We start from the raw sequence: 13,128 nt of genomic DNA on the forward strand, positions 1-13,128 counted from the left end.
GGAAAGAAATTCCCTGCTTCTGGATAGGTAGAACCAATATAGTCAAACAGCCATACTTCCAAATTGATAGATTTAACACAATCTCAATCAAAATACCAACAGCATTCCTCACTGAACTAGAGAAAACAATCATAAAATTCATACGGAGCCACAAGAGACCCAGAATAGCAAAAGGAATCTTGGGTACCATGGGCAAAGCAGGAGGTATCACAATTCCATACCTGAAGTTATAGTACAAAGTTCAGAGTGGCCTTGAACTCACTATGTAGCTTGGGTTGGCCTCAAACTTGCGATAATCCTCCTGTCTCAGCCTCCTGAACACTGGAATTATGGGCGTGTGTCACCATCATAAAACATACAATCAAAAGATGGGCAACTCAGGCTGGGAATATAGCTCAGTGATACAACATCTGCCTGGCAAGCACAAAGTTCTAAGTTTGGTTCAAAGAAAGGGCAACTGAAATGAATAAACATTTGTTAGAAGGAGCACAAATGGCTAACAAATATGTAAAACTGTTCAATATCACTGGGCTGCCAGAGATGAAAATTAAAACACTGAAACTGGGCATGTTGGTGGAGCCTGTAATCCCAGTACTCCGGAGACTGAGTCAGGAGAATTCCCATGAGGTTGAGGCTAGCCTGAACTATAAGGTGAATTTCAAGATCCTATCTCAAACCCCCCCAAATAAAAAACAAAACAGTATAAAATCAAAAAGAATAAAAAGAGTATAAAATAAACAAAAATAATACTAAGATTCCATCTCACTCCAGTAAGAACGTCCATCAAACAGGAATCAAATAACAACAAATACTGGCAAGGCTACGGTCAAAAAGAAACCCTTCTCTACTGTTGGGGGGGAGTGTAAATTGGTACAACTATTATGGAAATTAAAGGAGATTCCTCAAAACACTAACACTAAAAATTCCATTTGACCCAGCAATTCGTCATCTAGATATCATTCCAAAAAAGTTAAAGACGTCATACTGCAAAGATACATGCATACCCATGTTTATGGCAGCACAATTCATAACAAGCTAAATCTTGGAAGCAGCCTCTTCAATAGAAGAATGGATAAAGAAAATGTGGTGGCTCATGCCTGTATCTCAGCACTTGGGAGGCTGAGGCAGGAGGATCACTGTGAGTTCGAGACCAGCCTAGGCTACAAAGTGAGCTCAAGGCCAACCTGAACTGCACAGCAAGACCTTGTCTCAAAAAGACAAAAAAAAGAAAGAAAAGAAAAAAGAAAATGTAGCATTAATACACAATGGAATACTTCTGTACCATATAGAAGGATAAACCTGAGTCATTAGCAGAAAATGGAATAAATCTGTTGCACAAGTTTAAATATTGCATGATTTCCTTTATATGAGAAACCCACAATATAAATAGTAAAATAAAAAATAGATAACAGAAATAAGATATGTTAAGTACATGTACCAATTCCCCACAAGGAAAGCAATTCATGTAATGCAAGTAAGTACTAATAAAAATCAAAAATTTCACCAAGTTATGTTTCTGAGAAGAGAATATGACACCAAAATTTTAAGCATAACTGTTGATGTCTCTTCCACCTCACTTTTCCTTTTCTTTGTTTTTCAATACTACCAAAGGAATTAAACCCAAGGCCTGGGCATTCTAGACAAGTGATACCCAAACAGGATTCCAAAGCTGGTTGTGGTGGCCAACAACTGTAATCCACAGTTCAAGGCCAGTCTGCATCACAAAGTGAGACCCTGTATCAAAAAACCAAACATCCTAAAAAAGGGTTCTGCTAAGATGCTAAAACTGGCCTCAAACTTGAGCTTCTCCTGCTTCAGCTTCTCAAACAGCCAGGATTACAACTGTGTACCACCATACCAGGTCAACAATGGGTCATCAAAGTAAGTCTAAAATCTTTCAGACACTATCTAATCAGAGTTCTTAAGGGCTGATACATCAGAAAACAGAGATATAAGATGTTAGTTTCTTTAAAAATACCGTCAGAGTTTGGGGACACAGCTTAGTGGTAGAGGGCTTGCTTAGCATGCCCGGATTCCAAACCCAGCACCACAAATAATGCCTTATGGTACTGTATTATAAGTCTACAATGAATCTTATAAGTATAAAAAAAATTGTGTATTTCCCATAAATCTTTCATCATGCTTGTATTGCTGATTTCTGTAGTACTTACCTTTTCAACTAACTTTTCTCAACTTTCTTTTTATTGAAATTCCTCTATTTTCTCTTTATATATCAAAGTTTTTTTTCCTCACCCTCAATGCCCTTGTTCCGTTTCTTCATTCTTTTCAGCCGCTCATATTCCATTACTTCCTCCGATGTTGATTTCACCCTTTACTGGTTGCTTTCCATCGTCTATGAACATGCTCTTTTTTTTTTTTTTTTTTTTTTTTTTTTTGAGACAGGGTCTCCCTATGCAGTTCAGGCTGGCCTTGAGCTCACTTTGTAGCCCAGGCTGGTCTGGAACTCGAAACGATCCTCCTGCCTCAGCCTCCCGAGTGCTGGGATTACAGGCATGTGCCACCACGCCCGGCTGAACATGCTCTTCTTGACCAACTTAAACTTACATCCTTCTATTCTCCTCAAAATTAATCCTTGCCTAATTCATGTTACAAAGTCTTTTTTTTTTTTTTATCGGTACCAGGGATCAAACTCACGACTGCCTGCTTGCAAAGCAGATGCTTATGCCACTGAGCAAATCCCCAGCCCCTACAAAGTCTTTTATACAGTATCTTTATCGCCAATACTTTTTGTTTTGGCAAGGGGGCTTGTAAGTTGCCCAAAGAAGAGCTACCCCTGGCAATCTGTAGATGGCCTCTCGCATAAATAAGAGTGGTTGAGAATGCTTGTTTTACCTCGTTACCATTATTTCCTGACACCGCAGCACATTAATGTAGAAGTAGCATCAACATGGTAACACTATATACTTTCCACAAATGGGTCTGGTTAATTTGTACATAAACACTGAAAACACTCTATTCCCAACACCATCTACTTAGATGGTCGCTTTTAAAGAATCCAGGATAGACTCCCTAGATTGGTTACAACTCCCAACCGGCATTCCTTCCACCTCACAACCAAACCTTGTCGCCACCGTGGGGCACCATTATGATGACGAGCCCCCCAACCCCCAACGCACCTGAGTGACCATCCCTGAGGCCACAAGGTGGTTCAGCAGTAGCCCAGCGGCATTGGGCTCTGAAGCTGGCTCCCATGGGTTAGCAGCAGCCATTCTTTTTCGCGCCTCCCAGGAGCTAGCCTGGGATGAGTGGAAGGCCAGGCGCAGGCTCGGCGCGGTCAGATGACGTCACTGCGCGGTCCAGTGCGGGCGGAAGCTTTGGGAGCGCATCCCAGACCAGCGCGGGTCTAGGATCTGCTGCTAGGGAACCTTCTCTTTTCCGAGCGGCCAGTAGCGAGTCCCGGAATTCCTGGTCCTCCAGAAACTCCAAAAGGCGAGCTTCAAAATCTGCAGGAATTTGGAACCGGGCTGTGTGTTCTTCCTTTTCTGCCTCGATCTTCTAGGCTGGCGCCCAGGATCCAGGGTTCACAGAAGGTGACGCCTGAGGTGGACACCGTAACAGGAGACTTACAGGGTGGCGGTGCGACTAGACTGAGCAGTGACAGCAGCTTTCCCTCCCACAGGGACCTGAAGCGCGGCACTAAGATGGGAAACAGTGCCCTCCGCGCTCATGTGGAAACGGCGCAGAAAACCGGTGTCTTTCAGCTTAAGGACCGTGGACTGACTGAGGTGAGACTGAGAGGGACTAGACTGGGACCTTGAGGGAGAGGGATCTGGGGCGGCGAAGTTAATCAGAGAGAGGGTCTGCCTGCTGTCAACTTCTTTCTCCAGTTCCCCGCAGAGTTGCAGAAGCTCACGAGCAACCTTAGGACTATCGACTTGTCCAACAACAAGATCGAGAGTCTCCCGCCTCTGCTGATAGGGAAGTTTACTCTGCTGAAGAGCCTGTCGCTGAACAGCAACAAACTAAGTATGGCTTCTGCGCCTAATCAGCGGTGACAAGGGGGTGGTTTTTCTGCTGCAAGCCTATTTTTTGTTATTATGAAACTATTCAGAGGACTCAAGATAGAGAATACCAGGTTCCAGGAAACTTTTACCTATTATTGTATCTTCAAGCCTCCGTGGGTGGTATGATTGTTAGCGGGCTAATTTGGACTTCAAAGGGAAGATCTTTGGGATGTGATGTAAACAAAGTTACCTAATTTGGAAAGGGGGTTAGAACAGGAAGGGGAGGCTTTCCCACATCTCACAAAACTGCTGTCAGATTGTGCCTAGGCCCCTTTAACAAGGAGCTCATTGTACACATAAATGCTGCTGCATTTTGATGGCACCATCACCTTCTGAACACCTTTTGGTAAAATGCAGTATCTAAAGTGGCACATGTGACAATTCTACATTTATTAATAAGAGGGGAAGCAGGCTGCTGTGTAGTCTTTAATAAACTTCATCACAGGTATTGTTTTATTGGGTTTAAAAATTTTTTTCTTTACCAGCTGTTGTACCTGATGAGTTATGCAATCTGAAAAAACTCGAAATGCTTAGTCTAAACAACAATCACCTAAGAGACCTGCCAGCTACCTTTGGGCAGCTCTCTGCCCTCAAGACCTTGAGCCTGTCTGGGAACCAGTTGAGAGCACTGCCACCCCAACTTTGTAGCCTCCGGCACTTGGATGTCTTGGATCTCTCTAAGAACCAGATTCGGAGTATACCTGACCTCATCGGGGAGCTGCAGGTTATTGAGCTCAACCTCAACCAGAACCAGGTCTAGAGCTTGTGGTATTTTGGTTGTTTTTGTTTTTCTTCTTAGTGTATGTTTTGGGTGTACGGTCTCTTGATAATCTCTTGTCCTCTAAACTGTAACATGAATTGGATAACAAAGGCTAGATGGGAGTTATATTCTACAAACTGAATTAATTTCAAAGTACACAGTGTCATGGGTGGGTGTGTTGTGTAGGTATTTGGAGGAGGATGGGAAAGGTAACAGTAAAATAATTTCAAAAGTAAGTTATTAAAAGTCATGTGTGTGTGTGTCTGTGTGTTTGTGTATGTGGTGTTTGGGATCAAACCCAGGGCTTGGCCATTATAGTCAAGTGCTCTACCAAAAACTTCATCCCCAGCTCAAAAATATTTAAATAGTATAATCACCAGACATGGTGAAATACTCCTATAATCCCAGCACTCAGGAGGCTGAGGCAAGAGGAGTACAAGTTCAAAGTGAGCCTGAACTACATAGTGAGATTGTCTCAAAAAAAACAAAAGCAAGCAAACAAAAATAATTAATACAGTGTTCCTTTGATATACATGGTGCCATGGTATGCAATGTGGTGGTGTGCTGTTTTTGTTTTTTGAGATGAGCGCCTCACTATGTTACCCAAGCAGGCATTGATTGCATTTGCAATCCTGCCTCAGCCTCTGGAGTAGCTGGGATTACAGTCATCACCATCATGCCCACTGGCCCCCAAGTTTTTCAGGACTTCTCAGACATGGCCCTACCCTACCTACCTAGTGAGGAGTTGTACTAGAGATATAGTGTGGAAATGAGGCTTAAAGTCATAGGTTCTGAGTTGGACGTCAGAGGCTGTTTGCTTTTTTGTATCTTTGTTGAATATGTGGCCTTTTTCTGAAAAATTCTTAAGTGACAGGCTTTCTAAAGTTGTCCTTTTTTTTTTTTTGATAGTTATAAAATTTGTTTCCATTACTTTGGAAGAATTTGGTTATATACCTGTGTGGAGGAAAAAAAAATTTGGTTTACACACAAAACACAAGTGACGAGACATTAAACATTGAGAGATTGGGAATCCTTTAGGTTTTCTAGCAGCTCTTCTAGATCTGCATTGTCAAATGTAGTTAGCTACTAGCCATGTGATTATTAGTGTTTTAGATTGTTACTGATCTTCTATGTGATTAGCCTTTTTTTTTTTTTTATCGGTACCAGGGATTGAACTCACGACCACCTGCTTACAAGGCAGATGCTTATGCTGCTGAGCTAAATCCCCAGCCCCATTAGCCTCATTTTTCTACATGATTTTTTTTTAGGAAGTCAGGTATGGTGGTACACCCCTGGAATCCCACCACTTAGAAGGGTGAGGTGGGAAGAGCACTAAATTTTGAGGCCAGCCTGAACTACACAGTAAAACCCTGTCTCAAAAACCAGTTGGATACGGAGGCACACACCTGTAACCCCAGCACTTGGGAGGCTGAGGCAGGAGGATTGTTGCAAGTTCGAGACCAGTCTGAGCTACAAAATGTGCTCAAGGCCAGCGGCAAAGGCAAAAGAGGTGAATAAATCAGAGAGAATTGTTTTGTGTTTTGAGAACCTGGAGCAGTGATGGCAAATGTTTCATATCTAGCTTTAAGTCCTAAACAGCCACTGTGGCATGCATGCCATAGGTTCACCACCACTGGCCTAAAGGAACAGTAGTCTGAATTATGATAAATCATGTACTCAAAGTTGATGGTTAGAAATGGTTTACTTTGGAGGGGCTCGGGATTTAAAGCTCAGCAGTATAAGCGCCTGTCTTGCAAGCAGGCAGTTGTGAGTTCGATCCCTGGTACCGATAAAAACGAAAAAGACGACAAAAAAAAAAAAAAAAAAAAAACAAAAGGGGCTGGGGATTTAGCTCAGCGGCATAAGCGCCTGCCTTGCAAGTAGGCAGTCGTGAGTTCGATCCCCGGTACCGATAAAAAGGAAAAAGACAAAAAAAAAAAAAAAAAACGAAAAAGACAAAAAAAAAAAAAAAAAAAAATGGTTTACTTTGGGCCAGGGGTTTAGCTCAGTGGCACAAGCACCTGCTTGGCAACTGCGAGGTTGTGATTTAATTCCTGGTACCAACAAAAAAGGTTTTGCTTTTAGTCAAAGACATAAAGGTGAAATAGAGATGAGTAGATAGAAATACAGGTACAGATTTTGAGGTCATAACTGAAATATAGCTTTAAAGATAACTGAGCTTTCTACATGGGTTCAAAGAGAAGATTAAGAAGTATCAGCCTACTGCTTGAGAAATATCCAAAAAGCTAAAAATTAGAGATAATTCAAAAAGAGGTTGAGGCAAGAGGATTGTTAATGAGTTTGAGGCCTGTGTGGGTTACAAGTGAGCTCAAGGCCAGCCTGAACTGTACAGCAAGACCCTGTCTCAAAAAAGACCAAAAAAAAAAGAAAAAGGATATGTGTACCAACTCCCTGAAATGAATGTAATCAGTATGTACTGAAACATATACTAAAAGTTATTAAAATTTTTTAAGAGATAAATAATACAAATACAAAAGAAAATGAGATTAAACATATACAAATAACAAAAAAATGAGGATAAATCCTTGTCTACAGCAATGAAGTGGTTGGTATCTGTACTCACAATAGAACGGCAGTAAATGTACCAAATGTACCAAATGATGTTATTTCTGATTACAGGTAATTTTTCTTTAAACTTATGTGATTCTCACATTTTCCATATGAACATTCTTTTCTTAGGAAATTTTGTTTCCAAAATGCCTCTAGTGACCTTCAGAAAAAATTTTATTTTTGAAGTGGAGGAGTAATAACAGAAGGTACATAATGGAGGCGTCTGCAGTGAGTAGGTAGTGAGAAAAATGGACATGGGAAAAGAAAAAAGAACTAGGACAAATAGTCAAGATGTTTTGCTTTGTTTTCCTGTAATAAAAAGTTATAATTATAAAGCTTCTGTTTTTCCCTTTATTTTTTCGCTCTTATTTTCCATAGATATCTCAAATCTCAGTAAAGATATCTTCTTGTCCTCGCCTTAAAGTTCTTCGCCTGGAGGAGAACTGTCTGGAACTCAGCATGCTTCCACAGAGTATCCTCAGTGATTCCCAGATCTGTCTGCTTGCTGTAGAAGGCAATCTTTTTGAAATAAAGAAACTTCGAGAACTGGAAGGCTATGATAAGGTATGTACTGAGTCAGTTTACAGTGCACCCATGAAATTCACAGGGGTTATGTTCCTAGAGCACCCATAAATTGTGACAAATCTCAAATTTCAGATACGGTCAGAAAAATGCTTATAAATACCTATTGTGCTACTGTGGCACAACCTTTTAGTTCCTGGAGAAAATCCAGTAATTCAGCCTCCTGTAGTATCTTAAACTTGACACTTAAACTTGATTTAGGTTCACTACCAGAAACCTTAGAAAGTTTTTGGTGGGGATCTTAGGCTTTTAAAAACAAAATCAGGGGGCTGAGGATTTAGCTCAGTGGCATAAACGCCTGCCTTGCAAGCAGGCAGTCGTGAGTTTGATCCCTGGTACCGATAAAAAGGAAAAAGACAAAAAAAAAAAAAAAAAAAAAAAACTTGAGGTAGCTGTAGGTAGTACAGCAACCTATTATGATGTAAGGAATAATGGTGTCAAAGATGGATTACAGGGCAGCAGCCAGTCAACAGCAAGAACGAAATAATGCTCTCAGACTGGCTATTGTCTTCCCCCATGAAAAATTGTGGTGGATACTTGCCGGGGTTTCTATGAACAATTAGTAGTTAGGTTCTAAGGAAAAATCCAGCAGTGACCAAAACTAGGAATTCTGAATTGTGACATCACTAGGGAGTATACTGTATATCTGCTTTTCTAGTCACTAGCCCACAGAAGACAACACTGAGGTAACCCATATGAATGTGTGGCTAATAAGCCTTTAGGTTTTTGTTTGTGGTTTTTTGAAAAAGGGCCTCACTATATGGTTCAGCTGGCCTTGAACTCGCAGCAATCCTCCTACCTCAGTCTTCTGGTTGTTGGGATTGCAGGCATGAGCCACCATGCCCAGCTAGCTAACAGGTTTTGCTCTTCCCCATTTTGGAGATGACAGAACAGGGCAAGTGGTACTCTGCTGAGTTGTCTATGAGTCAGCTCACTGTAAATCATCTTTGATAGATTTTGTATTATTAAACTACAATTTTAAAAAAATTAACATGCTTTAGATTTGCATTTAGAATTAAGTAGGTTTTGTAGAAAATGGATCAAATCCAAAATAAATAAAAATGGAAAATAAAGAAATGTGGCTCAGTGGCAGAACACATGATTAGCTTGCATGAGGTTCTGAGTTTAATCCTGAGTACTACTGGAGGGGGGGAGAATTATAGAACAAAAAAATCAAAGCTATCTAAGTAATAAACAGGCTTATGTGCTTTTGCCAAAATATCACATCTGTATTCTTTCATGATCTTCAGTACATGGAGAGGTTCACAGCCACCAAGAAGAAGTTTGCATGATCTCCAGGTTTGTGGGAATCCTTCAGGACACTAGCACGGAATCTTGCTTGGAAACTGGCTGTATCAGAGACTCTTGTTATTCAGGATATTTGCAGGAAGAAGACAACACTCCAGGAGTTCATAGTTCACTCAGTAATCTTCCCTTTCAGGCTCTCACATAAGCCAAAAGAAAAGAAGTCAGGTAACATGAAGAATGCTCCACTTTGGATTTTGATAGGGTAATGGACAGTGTTGCTCCTCAACACCAGTATCTAGTTGCTATTTATAAGGTGCAAGGTGCTGCTTGTTAGCAGAATAGCCACACCACAACTTGACACTATGCTTCATTTCAACGTGAGCTTTCAAAGAGCTGTCTGCCACACCACCTATGTGTTCATGCTTCATGTTTTTATGAAATTCATGTAAGTTATGAGAAGCTGGTATGGTTAATCCTAGGATTTATTATTCCAGTGCATCAGTTGAGTTGCAATGTTTATACTCTGAGTTTGGGACCTATGTGACTGACTTGACTAAAGTGTGCTTTAATTAGAGAAGCACCAATACCACTGAAGGCTGCAGTAGCAATTTCTTTACTATTGCAGGTGCCTTATTGGTGGGGGGCTCTGAAGAGCTAAACCTGTATATGCAAACTTATAAACACTTATAAAATATAAGAGAGACTGTAATAATCAAGATTTTCCTGAAGCTTTGTTTAAAAATTATGTCTTATTTCTGGCAGTCTTTCTCTTTTTTTGTATTTATAACTCTACTAATAAAATTACCTTTAGGAAATAATTGCTACGATATTTTTTAGATGACTTGTATTTATTAAGTTTACTCTCTGAATGAGAATGATTAAATAAATAATTTTTAATGAATTTTGGATGTAAGATTGTTTAAAGAAGACAGAATTGTAACTTGTAAATGGTCCTTTGTTCTTTGATAATAAACTGCCTGTACTCTGGAAGCTGAGGTAGGAGGATCACAAAGTCAAGACAGGCCAAGACACTCAGCGAGAGCCCATCTCAGAAAATAAAAAGCTGCCACACACATCCTATCACTCTGGAGGCTGAGGCAGGAAGATTGCTGAGAGTTCAGAGGCCAGGCTAGCTATACAGTGAATTCAAGGTCAGGCTGAGCTACACCATAAGAGCCTGTTTATAAAAAAAAAAAAAAGGCATAAAAACAAACAAAAAAACCACCTGGAAAAATAAACATTGTGGCAACAAATTAAGGGCTGTGGATTAGCTCAATAGAAAAATGCCCCTGGCCATGATCCTCAGTACCATATACACAAAAAATTTGGGGGACTGGGGGTACCAGGAATCAAACTCATGACCTTGTGCTTGCCAGGCAGGTGCTTTGTTGCTGAGCTATATCCCTGGCCCCCCTCCTAAATTTTTTAAAAACTAAACTAGGAAAAAATACTTTACACTCTTGTTCAGGTTTTATGACTAATAAAATGCCTTAAAATAAAATCATTGGTGTGTCCAATGATACTTATTACTAGCATTTAGTGGTACAAAGGTAGAAGGATTTCAGACTGTCATGCAAACATTTAAGAAGCTACAATTTTGATCATTTTCCAAAGTTTTAATCTTACATAAGGATATACTGACAGTTCTCAAAGATGGTTTTTTAAAATCATAAGAGCCTACTCATCTGTATGGTCTAGGGATTTTGTTCTGTATGCTACTTTCCCTGTTTCTCAGCCTGGGTATGGGAGGTACCAGTTTACCAGCATCAATTGCAGAGTTTTGTTTTTTTCTAAACATTAATTTTTATTATTCTTCATAAACTGAATAGCTTTCCTTTAAATATTTTGTAAGTATTTCTCATCTATCAATCAGAACTTACAAATGTAACAATTTTAATGTACTTAGTTATTAGAGTAGGGTGAGGGGTATAGCTCAGTGGTACAGTGCCTGCCTGGCAAGTACAAAGACCTGAGTTCAATTCCTGGTACAAAAAAAAAAAAAAAAAAAAAATTATGGTAGTGTTCCACCTGAGCATGGTGGCACATTCCTGTAATATACCAACACTCAGGAGCCTGAGGCAAGAGAATCATTGCAAGTTTGAGGCCAGCCTGAGCTAAATAGTGAGATCTTGACTTCAAAAAAATAACTGTTCCCCACCCCTCTCAGAACCAGTGACTATCACTTTGTGATTTGAATCCAGCCATATTTTCAGATGCCTTTTGTTAACTTATTTTGCCCACTCAACCACACCAGATTATTCTGTTCCTTAAGCCTATGGTGCAGTGCCTCTTTTTGGGCTTACTTTGTGTTCAGGCAGAAATGCTATTTTATCATGAACATGCTCCTTCCCTGCATCTGAGCTCCTACCCTAACACTAAGCCGAATAAACTGTTCTCCCATCTGCCACTGTAACAGCTCTTGCATTCTATATTTATCTCTCTTTCCAGACTGACATGGAGGTCAGGGGCTATATAAAGAACTATGCCAGATGGGTGTGGTGGCACACATCTGTCATCCCAGCACTCTGAGAGGTTGAGTCAGGGGGATTATAAATTTGAGGCCAAACTGAAAGAAATATAAAAAAGGAAGAGAGGAGTCATCGAAAGTTACAGTGAATAAGATTTAGACTTATTTATGAGTTAAAGTAGACTGACTTGTAGAGACCCTGACTCTAGCTTGCCGACCAGCCTATGTCAACTAAAATTTTAGATCATGGTTAAGAAGTCAGTGTAGCACAGTAAATTAACAAGCCCTGGAGTCAGAAGGATCTGGTTTGTATCCAGAGTCCTTACCTTACAGCTTTTTTGAGCCATTTACTCTCATTTATAAGTATGGGAACTATATTCTACCTCTTATGCATGTCACAAACGTATGGTAAAAAGATACATAAAAGCAGGTGGTACAGTGCTCCTGACAGAATAAGCACTTAATAAGTCACATTATTTACTCTATGAGGCATTAAAAGGATAAAAATGGCTACAATTTAAGAAAGTTGAATATCAACTTGAGAAAAACATAAATTTGATTAGGAATGTAATTCTGGATAACCCAGAATTTTGGTAAGAATAACCTGAAGAAAACAGCATTAAAGAAACTAATTCTAAGTGTACACAATGTAGGATTTTGGGATGTACATGTTTAAAGAGAGACTGAGTCATAATCCACACAGGACATGGGAAGATACAGCGTTGAAATGTAGAATCAAATGATAAATTAAAACTGAAGAAAAAAATAAGTGAAGCTATATAGGATACAGATCTTTCTCTGACCAAGTGTGGTGGTTCACCCCTATAAATCCAACTACTTAGGTGGAAGCAGGATAACAAATTCAAAATTTTCAGTGTTACAGGAGAGGAAATGAACAAGTGGTTTCAAGTCAATACCTTTCATTTTGAGTGCATTATTATGGGCCTAACTTCTAGGGCCTCAGTTCTCTCCTTTCTCAGTAGCAGAAGCTGTGCAAGTTTGCAACCTGGGATCTAGGAGTAGACTTAGAAGACCTTAATGATCCTCATGCAAGATTTACACTTGTGGGAAGAGATGTACTGTCTTTCATTAAAATGACAAACAGATTTTGAAGACAAAAGGTTCTACCTTAGAGAAAGCAGCAGCTGTCACATATTAAACTCTTACACCTCCCAGGCACTATTCTAAGAGATTTACAGGTGTTAACACTGTAATTCTAAGCAGGAATCACTAAGCCTCACTGCCAGACTAGGAAACCAAGGCACACAAAATGAGCTTAGAGTTAACTCCAAGCAGCAAAAGCTAAAGTCTGAATCCAGACATTTAATGCCTTAGCACAAGCTTCTAAGAAACATTTAGTTACTGGCTTACTTTAAGAAAACTTGCAGGAGTTGGAAAACAGCGACGAAGGACAAAACAATTGTGCGTAATGACCCAGTTTTTCCCCTTCTAGGATTTTCTCAAAGAGTTAAAAG

General features: G+C 39.9%; 2 protein-coding genes across 4 annotated transcripts in view; one reads left to right on the top strand and one right to left on the bottom strand.

Moving 5' to 3' along the window:
• Haus2 (HAUS augmin like complex subunit 2) overlaps positions 1-3,286 on the bottom strand; it is a 26,187-nt gene extending 22,901 nt beyond the window's left edge. The window contains exon 1 of one of the 3 annotated variants that reach the window (XM_023567397.2): positions 3,138-3,286. In XM_023567397.2, coding sequence (XP_023423165.1) covers positions 3,138-3,213 — 76 coding nt within the window. In that variant the 5' untranslated portion in view covers positions 3,214-3,286. The remainder of the gene's footprint in view (positions 1-3,137) is intronic. The other 2 variants (XM_003475446.4, XM_023567399.2) reach the window with 2 other exon arrangements.
• Lrrc57 (leucine rich repeat containing 57) lies at positions 3,285-10,087 on the top strand. Its single transcript, XM_003475445.5, is given in 5 exon segments — positions 3,285-3,746; positions 3,849-3,987; positions 4,511-4,779; positions 7,735-7,920; positions 9,189-10,087. Coding segments are annotated over 5 exon segments (1,083 nt in total). The 5' UTR covers positions 3,285-3,299; the 3' UTR covers positions 9,231-10,087.
• The last annotated feature ends 3,041 nt before the right edge of the window (positions 10,088-13,128 follow it).

This window comes from Cavia porcellus, unplaced genomic scaffold, assembly GCF_034190915.1.
Source record: "Cavia porcellus strain 051 isolate PalLab524CR breed Dunkin Hartley unplaced genomic scaffold, mCavPor4.1 scaffold_6, whole genome shotgun sequence".
NCBI lineage: Eukaryota > Metazoa > Chordata > Mammalia > Rodentia > Caviidae > Cavia > Cavia porcellus.